The 24151-nt window shown below is 37.9% G+C and overlaps 1 protein-coding gene across 2 annotated transcripts in view; it reads left to right on the forward strand.

Moving 5' to 3' along the window:
• Positions 1 to 23695, forward strand: part of TM2D3 (TM2 domain containing 3) — a 34735-nt gene extending 11040 nt beyond the window's left edge. The window contains exons 4-6 of one of the 2 annotated variants that reach the window (XM_075557951.1): positions 9880 to 10054; positions 12630 to 12705; positions 16485 to 23692. In XM_075557951.1, coding sequence (XP_075414066.1) covers positions 9880 to 10054; positions 12630 to 12705; positions 16485 to 16650 — 417 coding nt within the window. In that variant the 3' untranslated portion in view covers positions 16651 to 23692. Of the gene's footprint in view, positions 1 to 9879; positions 10055 to 12629; positions 12706 to 16484 lie in introns of both variants that reach the window. The other variant, XM_075557952.1, reaches the window with a different exon arrangement.
• Positions 23696 to 24151: the final 456 nt, after the last annotated feature.

Consider the following 24151-nt stretch of genomic DNA (forward strand, 5'->3'; position numbering starts at 1 on the left):
GGTACCTATTCTTGTGTTGTTGATGCTTTTATTATATTTGGTAGTATGTGTACGCCATACAGTAGGGCCCTTAACTTTGTCCCAAGTTTCTCTTCTTAGACCTCTGGGGTTTACGTAGGTCTTCAATCCATCTTGAGTTCATTTTTGTGCATGGCGTGATGTATGAGTCCTATTTCTTCTACAGATGTAGATCCAGTTTTTCCAGCACAAGTTGTTGAAAAGGCATCTCCCATTTATTATACTTTGGTCTTTTGTCTGTAGGTGGGTGGTTTTATCTCTGGGTTTTCTGTTCCCTTAGCTATGTGAAACATTTTGAGGTCTTCTACTTTGTTCTTTTTGAGGAGTTCCTTCCCATATGAAGTTGGAAATCTGTTTTTCCAATTCCTGAAAGAATGAGGTGGGAATTTGGATTGGAATTACATTGAGTTTATAGATTATTTTAGGCAGTGTTGACATTTTCACTACATTATGTCTCCTGTCCTTGAACAAGGAAAAATCTTCCATTTGTGTAGGTCTTTTGGTTTCTTGTAGGAGTTTTCTGCAATTTTCGTATAGAAATCTTTTATTTCTTTGGTTAGCTTTATTTCTAAGTATTTCATCCTCTGTGTGGCTATTGTAAGTGGTAGTTTTCTTGATGCTTTTTCAAGAGTTCTTTTTGTTGGTATACTGGAATATGATGGATTTGTTTGATCGTGTATCCTCCCATTTTATCAAATTCCTTGATTGTCTCCAGTATTTATTAATGGTAGCTATGAGCTTGATGGGTTTTTCATCATCTTGACTTTTAGTCTATTTTTATCTGTGAAGTTTAAAGTTATTTTTCTTATGGACAGCATATAGATGTGTCTTGTTTTCTAATCCAGTCTGCTACTCTGTCTTTTGAGTGGTGCATTTAATCCATTGTCATTCAGTGTTACTATTGATAAATGTGGATTATTTGCTGTCATTTTGCTATATTTAATTTTTGTAGCTTTTTCTTTTTATGGTGTGGCTTTATTGGTGTTTTGATGACTCCTTTTTCCGTGTTGTTTTGATGCTCTTTTCATTGTATTGTTTTCTGGGTGGTATTGTCCACTGTGATAATGCCGGGATTTGTGTGCTACTGCTGTTGTTTCTCTGACCATAGTGATATTATTAGTATTTTTTCGTAATGCTGGTCTCGTTTATATGTATTCCTTTAATTTTTCCTTATTTAGAAATACATTTATTTTCCCCTTGTATTGAGGATAATTTTGCTGGATTTAGGATTCTTGGTTGACAGTTTTTCTTTCAGAGTTTTATATCTATTACTCCATTGTTTTCTTGTCTACATAGTATCCACTGAGAGATCCCAGCTTATCCTTTTTGATTTTTCTTTGTAGGTGATTGTTCTTTTTTCTCTAGCAGCCCTCAAGATTCTCCTTATCTTGAAGTTGGATAAATTGATAATGTCCCATACCACCCTTGGGATTTCTTTGGATTATTTTGCTTTTTTAGTTGATTATTTCTCCCCAAGTCGGCAGTAGTCAGAGTAGTTTCATTTGAATTGACTAATTTGATTTATCTTTTCTTCCATTCGATTCCTCAGATCTCTTACCATGTTGTATATTTCTGTTATCTCATTGGTTTTGTTCTGAGATTCCTTTGGGTGTGTAGTTTTAAGTTTCTGAATATCTTCCATTGTTTTCCTAAGTGTTCCCCATATCCTTTGAAGGGTCCTAAACATCATTCTTTTCATAGTGATAGGGCCTCTTTTTCAAAGTACTCCATTAGGCTTGGGTGATTTTCAGTTGTTTAATTTTGCTTTTCTTGTTTTTTGGGGTGGGTTCAATGTGATGGACTGCTTTTTCCATGGCATATTGGTGTAGCTGCTGTGTGGTATATGAATTGTTGGCTTGTATATGGGGTAGTTGGCTCTTTTAAATTATGGGAGGGAAGTCTAACGGTAATCGGAAATCATATGATTGTGAGATTGAAGAAGGGAGATAGATGAGTGTGAAAAGTACAGAGGAAGAAGGGAGAGAGTAATAATGGCCTAGATAGACCTGAAAGATTATAAAATAATAGAAAGAGGTGTGATAATATTTAATAGTTAAATGGAAGTATATTTCATTAGGAGGAGAACAAAGTGTAAGCCAGTGGTGGGTGGCACAGATGAGCATAAATGATCACCCCAAGAAAAGAGGATTATGTTTATATTTGTACACAAGTACGCCCCAAAAAACGGAAAAATTTTTTCAAAGCTATGTATTTACATTTTTTAAACAAAACAGCCTTATCACCTTCAAAGTACTCATCATTACACTTAATGCATTTGTCAAATCTGCAATTTTATTCTTGGAAACATTTTTCAAACTCATCTGTTTGGATGACTGACAGCACCTCCCTTGTGTTTTTCTTCACCTCTTCTACGTTGTCAAATTGCTGTCCTTCCATGTCTCATTTCATTTGCGGTAACTAAAAAGAAGTCACATGGAACAAGGTCAGATGAGTTTCTAAGTAAGGTGTGTGAGGCAAGAGAGACCTGCTGTTTTTGTTTGTTTGTTTTTTTGCCCAAAACTGGCAAATGAGATGGCTGCATGAGCAGGGGCATTGTCGTGGTGGCAAAACCAGTCCCCTGTCTGCCACAAATCAGACCTTTTTTGTCACACACTGATACTCAATCTTTTAAGAACCTCTGAATAGAAAGCTTGATAACAGTCTGAACTGGTAGAACCAACTCCAAATGCACTGCTCCCCTCATATCAAAAAACAAAGGAGCATCTTCTTAGTCTTTGATTTCAAGTGAGATGACAATGGCATCTTCCACTGGCTTGATTGATGTTTGTATTCAATGTCATAAGAATAGCACCATGTCTCTCATCACCTGTAATGATCTTGGGCAAATTGGGTGTTAAGAAATTCTTGTGCTATAGTAGCATGAGATGATTGAGTTTGTTTATCCTTAGGTACCTATGTTTGCTTGTCTATTGAGCCAGTCTTGCCCAAGAGTCCACTGTCCACATGGGGTTCCCAGGGTCTAGTGAGGTTGGTGACGTGGCTGTGTGGGTTGGGATGGCCCTGCTCTTGCCAGAGGGAGGTGTGTACTCTGTAACATATAAAATAAAAGTAAAATGTACAAGCCAAGGAGTGAAATCATGCACCTTATTTTGGGCGAGGGATACTACTTCCTTGGCTCTAATAGAACAAGGACCCTTTTTACCAAATGTGATGGGGAGGCAGGATTGGGGGAAGAGCTCTGAGGGAAAGTGGGTGAAGGAAAGCTGAGAATTAATAAACTGGAAAATCTCCTTATTTGGACTATGAGGTCAGCTGTGCCAAGCTTTCCATACAGTTGATCCTCCACGCAGGTGTTCCAGGGGCCACTAAGGTTAGGGGCTTGCTGGGTTGAATCAGAAGGGGGCTTGTTAGTTCTCGCCAGAAGAGGGAATTGGAAGACTGAATTGGCATCATTTGCCACTGGTGGTTGGAGACAGTCAGAAAGTACCACCAGTCTGTGTTGCTGAACTGACTTTCCCCTGAAAGAAAAAGAAAGATTAAAAAAAAAAAATTGGTACACTTAGCTTTCAGGTCGAGCACCTAGGTTCAAGAAGTAAGGATCCTTTTTTTGCCCGAGTTCTCTCAAGGATTTGAAGAGGGGCTACACAATCAATTTTTGTTCCTTTTTTCTCTACTAACAAATCTATATGGTCATTATTGAATATTGAAACTATATAGAACTACACAATACCTCAGTAAGAAAAAGAATGAAATAATGCAGTTAAAATGTGGGCAAAATATAGGAATAAATAATTCACAAGGGATGACATTCAAATTGCTAACAAGTACAAGAGGAAATGCTTACAAGCACTAGTCATCTGGTAGACGTGAATCAAAATATTGATTAGATAGCATCTTAAACCCACAATCAGAGCAAGTTAAAAGAGAGAGAAAACAAATACTAGAGAAAGTATACAGAGATTAGAACTCTTACATACTGCTGGTAGGTTGATAAACATGTACAATCATTGAGGAAAGTGATATGACACTACCTAAAACAACTGATAATAAAACAAACTCAAATTCACTGTCATTGAGTCAATATGAGCCAGTAATTCCTTTGTTAGGTGTACACCCTAAACAAGTAAGAAACGACACGAACAGACATACACTCTCCCATGTTCATAGCAGCACAGTTTGCAACAGCAAGAAGCTGGAAACAGCTCAAATGCCCATTAGAGGAAGAAGAAATTAAGAAACTGCCAAATACACATTATGGTATACTACCTATCTCTAAAAAACAGTGATAAAACACCTTATGACACTGAGGGACCTGGAAATTGTTATGTTGAATGAAATTAATCACAAAAGGACAGATATTGTACGAGTTGACTACAATAAAGATAAATGCCAAGACAAAGACAGGCTCTGTTCCCAGACCTTGTAGCCTTATAATCTGGTCTCCCAAGCAATGAGGTAGTGAGTCTGTCTAGTGCCCACGAACCATACATAACTTCCTTTATTTGTACATCTTAAGAATTACTTCAACAGTAGAGACTTCATCTCATTTGGGGTCAGTTTATCAAGACTTGGGGATAGGGACTATTCAGTTGTGGCTATCCAACATTGTGCTAAGGTAATTCCAAATCAACAGATAGTCCTACTGGAAATTCAAATCAAGGTGGAAGGAGGGGTGTTTGTATATCTCAGAGAAAGTATTTATACTTATGTTGGCGGATAAACCAAGTAGAGCAACCTCCCACCAGGAAAGAATGCTGAACAGTACTTACATAGAACCCAAAGAGAAATACGCCTGGTACTATGTTCCTAATTGGACACTTTTTGTCCTAGTTTCTATCTAGCCCTTGGTGACCTAGGACCCATGCGCTATAAACTACTGGGACTTTAGACCAGCGGTTCTTAACCTGTGGGTCGCAACCCCTTTCACAGGGGTTGCCTAAAGCCATTGAAAAACACATTTCTGATGGTCTTAGGAACCGAGACACCACTCCTCTATCCGTTTCCAGGCGGGTCTGCCCGCCTTCAGTTATGCCCACATATGAGTACGCAGTGTGAAGACCGTTACCCATGCTATACCATAAGACAAAATGTCATTATTTATCATTAGAAATAAATATTTCACAATATATAATTATATATTGTTTTGTGATTAATTGCTATGCTTTATGTTCAATTTGTAACAATGAAAATACATCTGGCATATCAGATATCTACATGACGATTCATAGCAGTAGCAAAATTATAGTTATGAAGTAGCAATGAAAGTAATTTTATGATTGGGGGTCACCACAGCATAAGGAAGTGTATTAAAGGGTTGTGGCCTTAGGAAGGTTGAGAACCACTGCTTTAGACTGCCCTTTCAAGGCATACAACATCATTCATAAGTGAACAAGAAGATTTGATGTGGAAACCCAACTAAACAAACTGGGCTTTACCTTAAACTCCACTGTAGTAGATTTAAGGAACCAGTATTATCCCTTGACTTGAACGCTGAAATGCTGTGGTATGAGAAGAAGGAGGTGACTGCTATCCCAGTGTTACAGAATTGATGGTCATTACACTTTGATTCAAAGCTCTAGCTTTGAGGATGCCCAATGAGTGGTGGCCTGGAACTACCAAATATTTACTATTTTAATGTCCTTTTTAAAAAAAATCATTTATTAGGGGCTCATAAAATTCTTATCACAATCCATCCATGTATGTGTGGATGTATGGATGATACATCAATAGTGTAAATCACATTTGTACATTCATCGCCCTCATCATTCTCAAAACATTTGCTCTCCACTTAAGCCCCTGGCATCAGCTCCTCATTTTTCCCCTCCCTCCCCGCTTCCTCCCCCCTCATGAACCCTTGATAATTTATAAATTATTATTTTATCATATCTTGTACTGTCCGACGTCTCCCTTCACCCACTTTTCTGTTGTCCGTCCCCCAGGGAGGAGGTTATATGTAGATCCTTATAATCGGATCCCCATTTCCACCCCACCTTCCCTGTTTCGCCACGTTCACCACTGATCCTGAAGGGATCATCTGCTCTGGATTCCCTGTGTTTCCAGTTCCTATCTGTACCAGTGTACATCCTCTGGTCTAGCCAGAATTGCCATCATGATGGTGGGGGAAGGGGAGAGGAAGCATTTAGGAACTAGAGGAAAGTTGTATGTTTCTTTGTTGCTACACTGCACCCTGACTGGCTCGTCTCCTCCTCGAAACCCTTCCATAAGGGCATGTCTAATTACCTACAGATGTCGCTTTGGGTCTCCACTCTGCATTTCCCCTCCTTCATTATAAGATTTTTTGTTCTGATGATGCCTGATAACCTGATCTCATCGACACTTTGTGATTGCACAGGCTGGCTTGTTTCTTTCATGTGGGCTTTGTTGCTTCTGAGCTAGATGGCCACTTGTTTACCTTCAAGTCTTTAAAACCCTAGACGCTGTATCTTTTGATATCCAGGCACCATCAGCTTTCTTCGCCGCATTTGCTTATACACCCATTTGTCTTAAACGATTGTATCAGGGAGGTGAACACACAATGATATGATTTTTCTTTGATGCCTGATAAATGATCCCTTCGGCACCTTGTGAGCATGCAGGCTGGTGTGCTTCCATGTAGCCTTTGTTGCTTCTGAGCTAGATGGCCACTTGTTTACCTTCAAACCTTTAAGACCCCAGACGCTATATCTATTGATAGCCAGGCTCCATCAGCTTTCTTCACATTTGCTTATGCACCTGCTTTGTCTTCAGTGATTGTGTCGGGAAGGTGAGCATCTTGCATTCAGGGAGTATTTGAGTCGAGGCCCAATGTCCATCTGCTACCTTAATACTAAAACATACACACACACACACAGATCTACTTCTACATCCTGATATGTAAATATATTTACATATGTACATATTTAGACCTCTATAAATGCCCTTTACCTCCTAGCTCTTTATTTCCTTTTACTTTCCTCTTGTCCCACTATCATGTTCAGCCTTCATTAGGGTTTTCAGTAATTCCTCTTGGTTACATTACCCTTGGTCACACCCTCCCAGCCTCCTACACCCTCCTCACCATCGATTTGGATCACTTGTTCCCTTGTCCTTGGATTTGTTAACACCACTACCTTTCCCTCCCCCTCCTTTTTTAATGAAGCTCTGGTGCCATAGTGGTTATGAATTAGGCTTCATTCTGAAAGGTTAGCAGTCCAAAACCACCAGTCCTCAAGAGAAAGACAGGCCTTTCTATTCCAGTAGAGTTAGCGTCTCAAACTCACAGGAACAGTTCTGTCTGTCTTATAGGGCTGCTGTCAGTTGGTATCAATTTTTTTTAACAATTTATTGGGGCTCATACAATTCTTATCACAGTTCATACATATACATACATCAATTGTATAAAGCACATCTGTACAGTCTTTGCCCTAATCATTTTTTTTCTCTTTTCTTTTTTCACATTTTATTAGGGACTCATACAACTCTTATCACCATCCATACATATACATACATCAATTGTATAAAGCACATTCCTACATTCCCTGCCCCAATCATTCTCAAGGCATTTGCTCTCCACTTAAGCCCCTTGCATCAGGTCCTCTTTTTTTTTTTTTCCTCCCTCCCCTTTCCCCCCTCCCTCATGTGCCCTTGGTAATTTATACATCATTATTTTGTCATATCTTGCCCTATCCGGAGTCTCTCTTCGCCGCTTCTCTGCTGTCCCTCTCCCAGGGAAGAGGTCACATGTGGATCCTTGTAATCAGTTCCCCCTTTCCAACCCACTCACCCTCCACTCTCCCAGCATCGTCCCTCACACCCTTGGTCCTGAAGGTATCATCCACCCTGGATTCCCTGTGCCTCCAGCCCTCATATGTACCAGTGTATAGCCTCTGTCCTATCCAGCCCTGCAAGGTAGAATTCGGATCATGGTAGTTGGGGGGAGGAAGCATCCAGGATCTGGGGGAAAGCTGTGTTCTTCATCGGTACTACCTCACACCCTAATTAACCCAACTCCTCTCCTAAACCTCTCTATGAGGGGATCTCCATTGGCCGACACTTGGGCCTTGGGTCTCCACTCTGCACTTCCCCTTCATTTAATATGGTATATATATATACACACACACATATATACATATACATACACACATATCTTTTTTTTTTTTTGCATGATACCTTATACCTGGTCCCTTGGCACCTCGTGATCGCACTGGCCGGTGTGCTTCTTCCATGTGGGCTTATTTGCTTCTGAGCTAGATGACCGCTTGTTCACCTTCAAGCCTTTAAGACCCCAGACACTATCTCTTTTGATAGCCGGGCACCATCAGCTTTCTTCACCACGTTTGCTTATGCACCCATTTGTCTTCAGCGATCCTATCATGGAGGTGTGCAGCCAATGATATGATTTTTTGTTCTTTGATGCAGTTGGTATCAATTTGATGGCAAGTTTGTTGTTGTTTCTTATGACTTGCATTAGTATGGTAGGTATGGTTCTGCCTTTGTCAATGAGTGTTATTGAAAGTTTTATCCTATACCCAACCCCATTGCTTGTGTAAATAATGCCCATTCACTTAAATGTTTAATCTGTACAAGTTAACACTAACTGTATTGGCTGAAAACTTGGCCTAAACATGTGTAATTTCCTTGTCTCAATAATGTTTTAAATTTTGTACCAGCTACTATCAGTAGAATTACCTTATACCCCAGACGGATGATTTACAATGTTCTCAATCATAAAGTGATAATGATGTATTTAAAATGAACAGAGACATATATAAACCGAGATATATGAATGGACTTTGGGCTTACCCTTAATTCTAGTCCTAGTCTATGAACAGTTAGCTCATTTCATGGCCATATTAGATAATCACCCTCATCAGAGATCACTGAAGATATGGATGCTATAGCAAATTGTAGTGAGGAAACTAGATGGTGCCCAACTGTCACAAAGTATAGTGTCTGGGGTCATAAATGGTTGTATTCAAACAAGTAGCCATGTAAGTGAGACGAAGCCCACCAGCCTGTGTGAACCAAGAATTGTAACTAATAAAACCCAAACCTGAAGGAGCGAATACTATCAGAGCTCTGGATGACAGGGGAAGCCCAAAGTCCATTTGCAGGGTCCCAGCTGGATTAAGTCTCCAGTGAATCCCTCTGACCGTTGCTCAGGGATGCGAATGGCATTGGTATCAAAAAGCATTGTAAAGTTGATTGTGTCAGATGTCCTTAGGTTAGAAGGTAGCACCATGTGATCTTTGTTTGACCCAATTTAAAGTTGTTTCCGTTTTTAATATTTTCTGCTTGCTTTTTGATTGAGATTTTCCCTGTTTTGCCAGTTTTTCCCCTTTCTGTTTGTGTTTTGTATGATTTTCTATATATGAAATCTAGGTGACAGTAACTGAACTAATACTGTATATACTGGAGTATAAGCTGACCTGACTATCAGCCGAGGCACCTAATTATACCACAAAAACTGTTTTAAAAATATGCTGAAAAACTCAGCTTATACACTAGTAGAAGCGATAATTACCTCATGGCAGATGAGGTTCAGGGAAATGAGCTAATAATAATGAATATGAGAAAGGAGAAAATGTTCTGAAATTTCTTGTGGTGGTGATTGCACAACTTTCTTAATATGATTGAACTATTAAATTGTATAATAGGTGAATTATATGCCAGTCAAACTTCTTTTTAAGTAGTGTCATCTGAAATATTCTTTGCTAGCATTTTCTTATAAATTTATCTAGATTTCTTAGAGATGAATATTTGCATATATAGCCTTATGAATATACTTGTTTTACATATGTGTTTTCATACCGCTTCTAACATTTGGTACTAGGTTTTAGAAGTTTTAGGTCATGACTATAGTTTTATTTCCATATGAAACTATTTCCTTTTGAGTTATTAACTCTGTTTCTCGTTATACAGGATGAAGGTTTCAGATCCCAAAAGAACTTCATCATCAATATGACTTGCAGATTTTGCTGGCAGCTCCCAGAAATAGATTATGAGTGTTCCAACTCCACCAGCTGCATGCCAGTGTCCTGTCCTCGGCAGCGCTATCTTGCTAATTGTACAGTTCGGGACCACATTCACTGCTTGGGTAAGTCAGAGTTCACGCAGAATTTCAGGATATGTGTGATCAAAACATTGTTTATGTTAGTTTACTTAAAAGAACTTTAATCTGAGATTTGAGAATTAAATTTAAATTATCAGAATTTGTCAGCAGCCCTTGAGTTATTTTATGCCTCCTTAATTAAAAAGAGGGAGCGTGACATACAGAAAATTTTCAGTTTTTATCTTTAAACCATTCTGCCTTTTAAAACTTTGCTGACTAGAACACAATTTGCTTCGTATACTTTTCTTCTATTGTGTTTTAAACTGTATTATTTGGTCAAAGAAAAGGAAAAATATATAAAGTATACAGCATACCTGTTAGGAAACCTGATACTGCTAAGTCAATTCCCATTCATAGCAACCATCTAAGACAGTAGAACTACCCCATAGGGTTTCCAACACTGTAATTGTTTACCGAATCACTCTTATAATACACTGTATAAGAATTTTAACCAAATTAACAAAACACTACTGATACCTGTGTGCTTTACCTTAATTGAATTTCTGTACTTCCTATGATAATCCATCCCAAGGTTATATATGGTAAGTCAAAAGTATTGCTATGAAATAATAGAACCTTTTATTAGGTAAAAATATCAAAATGTGAAGCTAGTATTTCTTAACATACCATCCATATAGGTCTATACATTTCTAAAAGCAGTGTTTCCATCTCTCTAACCCTTCCCCCAAAGAGCTCTGGTGGTGTCTTGGGGTTTGCAGGGATCTACAAACCACAAGGTCAGCAGTTTGAAGCCACCATCTTGCTCCTTGGGAAGAAGATGAAACTGTAAAGATTTGAGTCTAGGAAACCCAAAAGGATAGGTCTAGGGCCACTGTAAGTCAGAATTGATTTGCTGGCCATGGGTTATATAATCTTTCTTCAAAGAATTCTGTGCGCTTTGATTTACTCCTTGTCAAAATGCCCCTTTTGGCAGCCTTGCAGGATTCAAATTATCTTCCTTTTAACTGTTGTTTTGAGTTTGGAGCACCATAAAGAAACTGAAAAGGTTGGATCAGTGTTATTAGGTAGATAGGTAAGGTTTCCCAAGACAGTTTTTAAAGAACAACCATTTTTATCTTCAAAGAATGGGTAAGTACATTGTCACGATGGATAAACATTCCTTGGCATAACTTTGCTGCCTTTTTCTCATCAATGCAGTCTTCAGTTTTCTGAAATCTTCATGCTCCATCCTGTACTCTAGAGAAGACCTATCCAAAGTACCCTTTTGAAATAGTCAGCAAAATCTTCTGAGCATTGAATATAATAACATTCTTGAATACATAATCTTTGCCTTGAATTTCCTCAGAAACTGCTATTTCGATTGGACCATACACTCACAATCACATTGGTAAATTCAAGATTTATTCCTGATTACAGTTTCCATAGACTTGTCGTTAGCTTTACCCTGCTTAAAAGATTAGCTCTTTGCAATAGCCAAAATTCTCCTAAGGCCAGAACGTTCGTTTAAAATTTTAAATGCTAAATATGAGATTCAAACTTTAGTGGCTGTTGCTTCAGTAGTAATTCTGTAGTCTTCTTCCACTATTTTCAGTACTTCAACTAGTTTCTTAATACACTGAAGTTGACAGTGGTCTGTGTGTGTTTGTGTGTGTGTATGTAACAGAGAGAGACAGACAACATTCCCATAAGTTTGTTAGAAAACGTCAATGATTTGGGCAGGTGTACACTGAATTTTGTTGAAAATGTGGTCATTAACCCTGACCTTCAAACAAAAATTATCCCTTCTTTGGAAGGTACCCTTAACAATACCAAGAAAAGTATATTACTGAAAGAGCTTTCCTGTAGTCATCCACTGATTACAGAGACATGCATAAGCATATTTTGTTGGAAATAGATCGTGTGTGTATACATAAGACCTGAAGTAGCAATACTTTTGACTTAATTACCATCACTCCATAGTTTATCCGTTCTCCTCTGTGTCTGTGTTAGGTATTATTTCTTCTCTTACAGATCTTGCTATTAAAATTTTTTGTGTGATTGTACATATGATAGTTATATAGCATATATTCCCTAGCATGTATTATTTTGTAAAATGGTTTATCAATTTAAATTCCCACCAGTAGGATGCAGCAGTCTTAATAACCCACTTTATCACTGAAGATGGGGGACTTCAAGAAAACTAATAGGAAAATTAAATCCCATCATCTTTTAATCCTATTTCCTTGAACTTTCTGAAGTCCACTTACTTGCTGTCCTTCTTTTGTCTTTTCTAAAAGATTTCTAATATGTCTTTTGTATTTTAGATAATATTGATTATTTGGTGTCCCTAAATTCCTCTTGTGGCTTGTGATACTTTTTTCTTTACTTTCTTTATGGTTCATTTGATGAATAGAACCTTTTAAATATAATGAGTTCAAGTTATTAATTAGTCATTCATAGTTCTTTTGGGTCATTGTTTAAGAAATATTTTCCTATGCACATCATAGAGATAGTTTCATGTATTTTCTTTTTAAAACTTTTAAATTTGGTCTTTCATATATGTCTATCACCCAGTTGGAATTAGTTTGGGTATATGTGAAATGTTTTTTCTCTTTTTAAGGTAACCGTACTTTTCTCAAAATGTTGTACTGCAATTGGACTGGAGGTTATAAATGGTCTACTGCTCTGGCTTTAAGGTAAATTTTGTTATTAAAAAGTTAAAAGAGATGCCATGGGAGCTATGGCATCAGTGGAATCTTCCAAAATTGAGCTCAGCCAAACTACTCCTTTTAACTTGGATCCTAGCAAGTGTGTCAAATACACTTAAGGGAAAATACAGCTGCGGGGTGAGGTTTACATGACCGTCCCAGTGCTTTTCCCAAGATGCTTATGCATTCTAGAAATGACACTGAATGATTGTTATTGTTTGGTAGAACCAAACAGCATTTCCTGTCATAAACGTACTGTGAATTGGCAAATGCCTAACTTAACTGCAGATGATTTTTCAACTGATAGATTTATGGTGTGTATTTTTAATTTTTAGTTACGGCTTATGAAAATAATACCTGTTTAATTCTGGAAACCTAGAAGAAAAATCACCTATAAACTCAAAATTTTGCCATCTAGTGTTGAAGGCATGCGGAAACGAGATGTGGAGAACTGCAGCCAAGTATAAGGCAGGGTGTCTTACTGTCCTCACCACTGACATTTTGGACAGTATTATTCTTTGTTGTAGGTGCTGTCCTGTTAAACATGAGAAGTTTACAGGACTTCTAGTGTCTACCCACGCAATGCCAGTTACACTCCCATCATGATGCTCCGAATTATTGCAGACATTGCCAAATGATTTCTAGGGCAGAAAAAAAACTTCTTGTTGAGAACCACTGCATTAGGGTTTGGGCTGGGGAAGAACAGGAAGGGCAGTAAGAGGAGTCCAAAACAGAAAATAACAAAAATAAATTAAGTGGCCACAGTCTTTGTCAAAAATGGCTCAAATTAGAACTTAACATTTAAAAATACAAACTTTTAACTCTGAAATAATTTTAGATAGTTGTGAAGTAAATATATAATTCTCACCCAGTTGCCCTGTTAGCATCTTACATTTTCATGGAACATTTATCCAGTTTTCTTTTTTTTTTTTTTTAGCATTTTATTAGGGACTAATACAACTCATCACAATCCATACATAAACATACATCAATTGTATAAAGCACATCTGTGCATTCTTTGCCCTAAACATTTTCAAAGCATTTGCTATCCACTTAAGCCCTTTGTATCAAGTCCTCTTTTTTCCCATCCCTCCCCTCTCCCCCATCCCTCATGAGCCCTTGATAATTTATAAATTATTATTTTGTCATATCTTGCCCTATCCGGCGTCTCCCTTCATCCCCTTTTCTGTTGTCCGTCCCCCAGGGAGGAGGTCACATGTAGATCTTGTAATCGGTTTCCCCTTTCCAACCCACTCACCCTCTACTCTCCCAGTATCACCCCTCACACCCCTGGTCCTGAAGGTATCATCTGCCCTGGATTCCCTGTGCCTCCAGCTTCTATCTGCACCAGTGTATATCCTCTGGTCTAGCTAGCAAGACTTGCAGGGTAGAATTCGGATCATGGTAGTGGGGGGGGGGGAAGCATTTAGGAACTGGAGGACAGCTGTATTCTTCATCGGTGCTACGTCGCACCCTGACTAACTGATCTCCTCCCCTAGACCCCTCTGTGAGGGCATCTCCAGTGGCTAACAAAAGGCTTTGGGATGATGCCTTATACCTGATCCCTTTGATACCTCATGAACACACAGGCTGGTGTGCTTCTTCCATTTGGACTTTGTTGCTTCTGAGCTAGATGGCCACTTATTCACCTTCAAGCCTTTAAGACCCCAGACATTATCTCTTTTGATAGCCGGGCACCATCAACTTTCTTCGCCACATTTGCTTTTGCACCTGTTTGTCCTTGGCGATCGTATCATGGAGGTGTGCAGCCAATGATATGATTTTTTTGTTCTTTGATGCCTGACAACTGATCCCTTTGGAACCACGTAATCACAAAGGCTGGTGTGTACTTCCATGTGGGCTTTGTTGCTTCTGAGCTAGATGGCCGCTTGTTTATCTTCAAGCCTTTAAGACCCCCAGATGCTATCTCTTTTGATAGCCCGGCACTATCAGCTTTCTTCACCACATTTACTTGTTCACCAGCTTTGTCTTCAGCGGTTGTGTCGGGAGGGTGAGCATCATAGAATGTCAATAGAAGAAAGTATTCATACATTGAGGGAGTGCTTGAGTAGAGGCCCAAGGTCCTTCTGCCACCTTAATACTAAACCTATAAATATAGACACATAGATCTATTTCCCCATCCTCATATATATATTTACATGTACATGTCTTTGTCTAGACCTCTATAAATGCCCTTTGCCTCCTAGCTCTTTCCTCTATTTCTTTTGACTTCCCTCCTGTTCCACTATTGTGCCCCGTCCCCACCTGGGTTATAACTATACCTCTTCTTAATGTTACCTTAGCCTTGATCATTCCCTACCAGGCTTGCCACTCCTCCCTTACCACCAATTTGGATCCCATGTTGTTCCCTTGTGCCTGGGTTAGTTAACACCACTTCCTTACCCCCCACCTCCCCCTATCCCAAGTCCCCCCGGAACTGTCGGTCCCATTGTTTTTCCTCCAGATAGTTCATCCAGCCTATCTTATTTAGACAGACCTGTGGAGATAATATGCACAGAAACAAGACAGAGGAAAACAAAGCAACAGTATACAACAAAACAACAACAAACCACTGACAACAAAACAAAACACATCAAGAAAGAAAAGCTTGTAGTTAATTTAAGGATCGTTTGTTGGCCTTTAGGAGTGTTTTCCATTACAGTCTGTTGGGGCACCAAGCCCTGGCCTCAAAGTCCACTTTCAGCATCTTATATTTTCATGGAGCATTTATCAAGTTTTAAAAATTAATAATGATATTCAGAGTTGAATATAGTACCTTCAAAGTATTTACTGTAAATAATGTAGTATTCAGGTTTACTTTAAAGTAATCTGGGATGGAGGAGGGGTGAGGGTAACATTGACTACATATTAAAAATTGTTAGAACTACATATTAAAAATTGTTAGAATGATCAACCATTTGATATCAAAAGGGCAGCATTTACTCAAAGTTTAAAAGAATTTTAAAAAAAGGAGGCATAGAAACAGCAAGGATGTGAGAAAGGTAATGTTGCATTGTGGGGATTGCTGTGATTGGCATGAAATAAGATGTATGTCACTTGTTGAAACGGATCTCTATAAAGCATCACCCCATTTCACAGTAAGAAATGAAAAACAAAACTCGTATGGAATACAGTCTACTCTGACACACCTGGTGGCACCATGCCTTGGAATCCGTTCAGCAGTAGAAAGAAGGAAGAATTATTGGAGCTGGCCACGGGTGTATACCTATGTAATTTTTTGTTTGTATATGTTTTCAAGAATAAAATCTTAATGAGAAATTATAGTGAATGTTCTTTCAATTTTAGATTTTAGTATTTGAAAGAACCTTAATTATTCCAAACACTTAATTTTTAGAGAAAAGTGACTGTAAAAGAGAACTTGAACCTGGTCATTTAAATTGTGTCTAAGAACTGAAGATTCCAAACTCCTTGCTCTTGTGCAGGTGGACTTTCTGATGGGGCTCCCTACTTTTGTTCTCTCTAATATACCATTTTCACAATTAAAAGGCAGTGAAATTAACTAGTTTTATTTAAAAGAGAAAGCATGAGATTTCAGTACAGCTAAAAATTGTCTACTATGGATATTTAAAAATTCTTTTTATGATTATTTCATAGTGCTAAATTGCAAAGTGATCATTTATGTTATTGAGGTTGATAATATTTTGAGGCATCTTCACAAATGAGATTTACTAAGTTATTACAACATAGTTTCACTGCATTTGTTTGGAGAATGTTTTATGAATTCCAGCCCTTGTTTTATATTGCAGCATCACCCTCGGTGGGTTTGGAGCTGACCGTTTCTACCTTGGTCAGTGGCGAGAAGGCCTTGGCAAACTCTTCAGCTTTGGTGGCCTGGGAATATGGACACTCATCGATGTCTTGCTAATTGGAGTTGGTTATGTTGGACCATCAGATGGCTCATTGTACATTTAATTGTGGGTATAATTCATAGAGGAACAACTTTTAAAGGTTCTTTTGCCTGTATAAAGCAATGTGATATATAGGTATACGATGCATAATGTCTATTTGAGTAGTGCCAGATCTCATATATGCCTGTGGGGTGGAAAGTAGGGACGTGCCAGCATGTGAAGCTGGTGTCAAGTTCATGGTGCCATTGCAGTCCTGGAAGCTACCAAGGTTTCTGATGTTTGGGCACAGCAACTTGTGGCAACTTGAAACGCCAAGCCCTTGCTGCTAGTATTGGCATGTACCCAGCTCAGCTGTTTGCAGGGAGATGTTGGACTGCAGTTACTCCACTGCACGGAGTTCCAGTTCTGCTGTGTATCCTGAAGCAGCCAATTGCAGGTACAAGTTTGTAGACATCAGACTGTGGGCACTAGTACAGAACCAGAGTTCTTGTGTGGTGATTACTTTGATATATGTGTATTGTACATGTACAACATTTACACTACATATAATAGGGTATTCACACAAAATCCAAATCTTATAATATTCCACAGAACATATTATGGATATTAAGTGTCATAAACCTGTTTGTTCTTAATGTACAGTATCTGTACTTTGCTTGCCTTAATTAAGGTAAAATAATTAAGTCATTGAACCATATCTATTTAGAATTTATTTACGCTTGCCTAAAATATTTATTTTTCTGTGAAAACTTTAGACTTAAACTAGAAGAACAGATTTAAAAATCTCATTACATTCCTAAGCTCTTTTGTATTGTTTAAGTCAAAGTCTGTCACCTAGCTCTGGCCTGAATGTAATCTGCCTTGAAAAGCTTTTCAGCTTTGATTGCAGAAAATATGAAGTGTTTTTATTCTTGTAGTTAAATGAAGTCATCCACCAAAATTTTAGCCATCTAGACGTTTGTAATATCTGTATATGCGGGTCTTCATCTGTAACTCTTTCAAGTAAGCTATAAAACTCGTGTTTTATAGTGATAAATAAAGTTGTAAAAGTACTGAAAAGCTAATAAAATGACAAGGTACTTTAAGAAATGCTCTAAGTGTGTGTCTTAGGCTGGGTTATGTAGAGACTAAAAACTAATGAAGCTTAGAGATTTATTTCAAGGAAATGGCTCATACAGTCGTAGACACTGATAGGCCTTAAGTCCCTGGGTCACATGTCAAGTCACAAATAAAGCTCCTCTTGATTTCTATAACCTCAAGAGTTGATCTCAAGATTAGTGGGTTAGACAGCAGGCTACTGACCCACAGGCAGTAGAGGCTGAAGAGTGCAAGATTATTATGCTTACATCCCAAGAACTGGAATTCAGATGACGTGAGTGAAATGCAGCATTCGGAGTGAGTAAAAAGCTAGACAACTTTTCCAGGACATTCCAGAATAGTCCATCTAAGCAACACCTCTGAAGAAATTCCCTTTACATTGGATCAACACTGTGACCTTTACATCCCACCCTAATCCCAGCATATCACAGTAGGGCTGATCACATTAGATACATCATTACAACATTTCCAAACCAGCAATTTATGTCCTAGCCAAGTTGACAGTCTTAACCATCACAGTCCATCCTTTGTCAACTTGGTACTTACAGACATCTCTATACCTTATTAAAATATTACTGAGTAAAGACGCTTATAAAGGTATGCCTGTATAACTGAAGATGTACTAGTCCCATTTATAACTTTTATAAATGATGAAAACAAAATTATTTGATGATCACATAGAAGGAAGAAATAAATACTCAACAATTACAAAGTCCTTATTTCTGCAAGTGGTCACATGATCAGAATAGATAATTTAGATCTATCTACTACCATTCTGTATTCCCTTTGTGGTCTACAAGCACCTCATCTTGTTCTGTTTCCTTACTAGGTAGTGACCCAAACGTTCATTCTTGAGGTGTCTGTCATTGAAGAATTGTACATTTCCATGCTATCACTTGTCAGTTTGTTATACTCTGCTCTAGAAGTGTTTTGTTGGTGGACGCTATGTCACCAGTATTTCAAACACCAGTAGGGCCACTTAAAGGTTTCAACAGAGCATCTAGAATAAAAACAGACTAGAAAGGACTAGACTCTCCACTTCTAAGGGGTTAACCACTGAAAACCTTAGGAATAACAGTAGAGCATTATCAGATATTGTGCTGGAAGGTGAAACCCTCAGAACTTCAGAAAAATATGTCGATATATTTTGAAGTACAGTGCTATCTATAATAGGATATTATATATCTAGTAAATACAACTATAACTCATTTATTCATCAACCAATCAAGCTAGTGATAAAGGATTTTGCCAACTTCTTCAGTGTGAAATTAAATATGCATCAATAGACAGTTATTGCTGATTGAAATGAATCAGTTGGAAGCAGGAAGGAATGGCAGTTGGGAAATAGTCTTGATAATAGAAATGAAACTAATAAAGTTACATAGGTTTTTGCAAGACTAAAGATTTCTTCATTACAAGTACATTTTCTAACAATAGCGAGTACACATGGACTTTACCTGATGTATTACACAGGACTCAAATTGACTAGGAAGAGGTAATGGAGAAGCTGAATATCAGAAGGCAAATCTAGGCCAGAGGCTGAGTGTGGAACAAACCACTCCCTTATATGTAAGTTCAAGAAAATTAAACATGAGAGAGAAAACATGAATTTTAGTATCCCAGCTGAATTTCGAGAACAAATTTGACACATTGAGCACTAATAGACCTGATGAGCTATGGGATAACATCAAGAATATCCTACATGAAGAAAGTAAAATGCCCATAAAAGGAGAGGAAATTATCAAAGTGGATGTCAAAAGAGACTGAAATCCTTGCTCTTAAATGTAGAGAGTGACTAAATAGAAAAATTGATGAAAAGTGCTGAACAGAAAATTTAAAGGGCAGCCTGGCAAAAAAATATTTCAATGAAAGGTTCAAAGACCGGGATTTTGAAAACCAAAAAGGAAGAACACACTCCACATATGTCAGGCTGAAAGAATGGAAGAAAACTTAAACCCTCAAGTTGCAGTGTTGAAAGATTCTTTGGGCAACATATTGTACCATCAAAAGAAGGTGGAAGGGATACATAGTCTCACTATTACCAAAAAGAACTGAACACTCAACCATTTTGAAAGAGTGCCAGTGGTTCTGAAGAAGGAGTCCAGGCTGCCCTGAAGGAGTTCATGAAAATAAGACTCCAGGACTTGATGGAATACCAATTGAAGTGGTTCTATAAGCTAGTGAAGCACTGGAGCTGCTCATTTGTCTATGCTAAGAAATTTGGATGCCAGCTATGTGTGTTCAAAAGACTAGAAGAGATCTGTATTTTGTTAAGCTGGGTTGACTAGATAAATGCAGTGACACTCATGTACAAGAAAGCTTTATATCAAGAATTCATTTATTGAGAAGGCATCCCATCCCATATCTTCTGAAAGGTGCCATGTCACAAAAAACTTAACTATCACATGTATTTGTACCCATTCCAAAGAAAGGTGACCCAACAGAATGTCGATATTCTCCGGCAATATCAATATCACTTTGCAAATCTTGCTGAAGATCATTCAACAAGAGTTGTACGACAGGGAATTGCTAGAAATACCAGCTGGATTCAGAAAAGGACATGAAATGAGGGGTATCATTACTGACATCAGATGAATCTTGGCTCAAAGCAAAGAATACAAGAAAGATGTTTAATTGTATTTATCGATAACACAAAGGTATTGACTGTATGGATCATACAAATCATGACTTCCAGAACACTTCTTTTAGCTCATGTGAAACTTGTCTTTAGACTAAAAAGGAGTTAAATACTGTATGATTTTAAGTCAAGAAAAGTGTGTCATCAGTGTTGTATCTTTTCACCTTACTCTGCTGAGCAAGCAATCTTGGACTGTAAAAATAATGCAGGATCAAGATTGGAGGAAGACTTATTAACAAGGTTTGATAAGCACATAATACAACCTTGCTTGGTGAATGTGGAGTACTTGAAGTACTTGATGGAAATGAATTACAAGTCAATGTAAAGAAAATTCAAATCTTTATAACTGGACCAATAGATATGATAAATAAAAGGTTGAAATTGTTAAAGACTTCATTTTGCTTAGATCCACAATCTCATGAAGACAGCAGTCAAGGAATCAAATGATGCATTGAATTGGAAAAATGTGTTCTACAAAATTTCTGTATTGAAGAACAGGATATCATTTTAAGCATTAAGTTGCACCTGACACAAACCATGCTATTTTCAATCACTTCATATGAATATGAAAGTTGAACAATTTATAAAGAAAACCACAGAACAATAGAGAACATTTGAATTACGGTGTTGGTGGTTAAGACTTTGGGAAGTGCCATAGACTATTAGAAGAACAAACAGTCTTGGAGGAAGTAGAACCAGAATGTTCCCTTGAAAGCAAAAATGGAAAGACATTTTCTCATGTACTTTGGAACATGCTACCAGAAGAGACTAGTCCTTATCAAGACATGATGTTTTGATAAAGTGAAGGAGCAGTGTAAAGGGGGAAGATATTCAATGGGATGAGTTTACATAGTGGCTACAACAATTAGCTCAAACATAATTGTGAGAATGACGAATGAGTGTTGTTGTGTGTTGGACTGATTTGATGGCACCTAACTACCTAAAAATTCAGTAGAAGATCATGGCAGGAAGCTTTGAAAAAGCAGTAGATTGTACTGTGCTTCTCTGCTGGAACTTTTAAGAAACCTGTTTGCATACAACAGACACACCATGCTTATTTGTTTCACAAATGAATAATAAGCAATCTCTAGAAGTAACCTATAGCCATCTAAAAGTGTTTTTAAGAACTTCTGGGGAAGGTGACAATATGGTGTGGTTGTAGCAGCTCCATTTTCAAATACTTAATGATACGGACACGGGAGAGTAAAACCCACCACCCTTTCCCTGCAACAAACAAAATCCAGCTGGAAACCATGAAAGACGCACTAAATGTAAAAAGAAAAAAAGTAAGGGGAAGTAAAGGGGTGGGAGGTATTAATCAGGTCTGCAAGGTCTGGGTACATCATCAAAGGCTGGGAACTTTCATTTTTGAGAGAAATTATTCCATCGGGAGAAAAAAATATTTTTTATTGCTACTCCTAGAGGAAGTGACAGTTGCTGGGAAGAGAAGAGAAGGAAAGTGAACAATTAGGATTGGCTCTCAGATATGAAGTATCCAAGGGGAAAGAAAAAAAAAAACAGAAAAAGACCCCAAATCGCAAGCCTACCATTATGAGTCATTAATTTACTCCCTAGCCAGTTGTTGGGAAACCTAGTTCAGGACATAAAGTCTTGACCAGTAAAGATAAAATTTCAGCTAAGTGCTCCCTTGCCTGGCTATCAAGCTACTGAACAATATACAACATTCAAAATGCTCAGAAAGAAAAAGTACTCTATTTTCATGAAAAATTGTGCATATAAAGTGAACAAAATAAAAAGTTTATTAAACATTACCCACAATCAATTTTAGAACATTTTCTTGTATTTATTGTTATTATTGTGATTATTTTTCTAATTATGGCAAACATACACAACAAAGCATTCTTTAAAACAACTTCTACATGTATAATTCAGTGCCATTGATTAGACTCTTCGTGTTGTACAACCATTATTTATATCCTTTTTGAAATTATTCTTCCTCCCCTTCTCTCATACTAAATAATTTTTCTTTTTTTATTTTAAAACCATTTTATGGGGAGTTAATACAGCTATCATATTTCATAATTCAGTCACATCAAGCAGAATTGTACAATTGCTACCACAATCAGTTTCAAATATTTTTTCCTACCTTTTACATCCCCCTCCTCCACCACCACTGCTGGACCCCCTCAGAAATCCTATTCTACTTGAAATTCTGGGTTTTATTTACTGAAAAATAGCAAAAAATTCAAGAGGATGATCCAAAATGACATTACTCCTCTGAGATAAACCCTAATACGAACAAACAAAAAACAGAAAAATAAAGAAAATGTTGAAAACCAGATCAGGCCTTACGTGCATCAGAGAGGGCCATCAACCGACAAAATTTTAACCATTCAAATCACATTTATCCTTTGAATTTTCTATAGTTATATCTCCAGTGCACTATGTTTAGTAACCACTTTTCTCCAATCCCTCTATTACTGATAGAGGGAAATCATCAGAGACTTATTTCCTGTGTAGACATCACACATGTATCTTGGCCTCCCATTGTCATCCATAGCCGTCTGCAAACCAGAATCTTAAAATTTAGTCTCTAAAACTATTCCCTCCTAGAACTTGAGGTTATATGATTTACAGCCCTTCCGTGACTGATGTTGCTGTGCTTCTTTCATGTAGATTTAGTTGACATCTCATTTAGATGACTGCTTGTTTGAAAACACGTCTTTAAGACCCCAGATGCTATACAGCCAGGCACCATCTAATTTCTTCACATTTTGCCATACTACACTTACCTTCTGTGTTCCTTTACTGATGGCAAATATAGAGCAGGGCCATGCTGTAAGAACTTATTGTTCTTTCCTTGGAGTTAGGATTTAGTTGGATCCCAAAACCCATCCCTGAATCCGTTTTCTTTGTTTTGTGTTTGTATGTGTTTGTTTTATTTGCCTTTGACTCCCTTTCAGAATCTTGTTAATTTATGATAGAGCATTTTATCGATCATCTCCCTGGGGCATAATGATTAGCCCCTGGTACTAATTTTTTAAAGCCCTGTAGAGAGAGGGATATAGGGCTGTGGTAGTTACATAATTTGTTGTCAATTTGAGACTTAAGAGTGAAGGGGTGGAGCTTGGTGACCTCATTTGGAGATGCTAAAGAGATAAATAGCTTGCTGGAGGTGGAATGCTCACTCCCTATGAGACATTCCTTCTGAGAAGATACATGGAACTCCATTAGATTCCTGAAACTAAAGGAGTCACGTGGAGACCCCTGCCAGCATTGAGATGCTTCTGCCACTGGATCCACAAGACTTTCAGTCCACTGGCCTGTGATCTTCCTGTATTCGGTGTCATTTCACGTGTTTTGTGAGTCTGAAGTGTTTTGTTAGTATCAGACTTATGGACTTGATCTGGACTGGGCTGGATGTTTTCTCACTATTCAATTGCTCTTGTATATAAAGCTCTTTCTTATATACATATTTAAGTGTCTATGGATTTGTTTCTTTAGTCTACCCAGACTAACATAAGGGCTAACTTCATATTACAGTACCTGAATTATTCACTTGTATAGGATCAATCCTTTAGTGGCTGAACACTAGTTACACAAAGAATAGGGGTTAATTGTCAGTGAAAATTTACAATAATATTCACCGAGAATGTCAGTCACAGGTTTGCTGGAATTATATATATATTTCTTAATACAGCAAATAGGTTATTGATATAGCAAGACCATCTTTGCCCACTACCTCAGTCACAGCTGTCTTCCATTCTGCAAGTGTTACTGAGGTAGAGTCCAGTTCACCCAGTGGATTTTCCACATCGGATCTCACTGATGCAGCCTTGAGTATGCCATGTACCTTGAAGATCCAGGA

Source organism: Tenrec ecaudatus, chromosome 9, assembly GCF_050624435.1.
Source record: "Tenrec ecaudatus isolate mTenEca1 chromosome 9, mTenEca1.hap1, whole genome shotgun sequence".
NCBI classification, from domain to species: domain Eukaryota; kingdom Metazoa; phylum Chordata; class Mammalia; order Afrosoricida; family Tenrecidae; genus Tenrec; species Tenrec ecaudatus.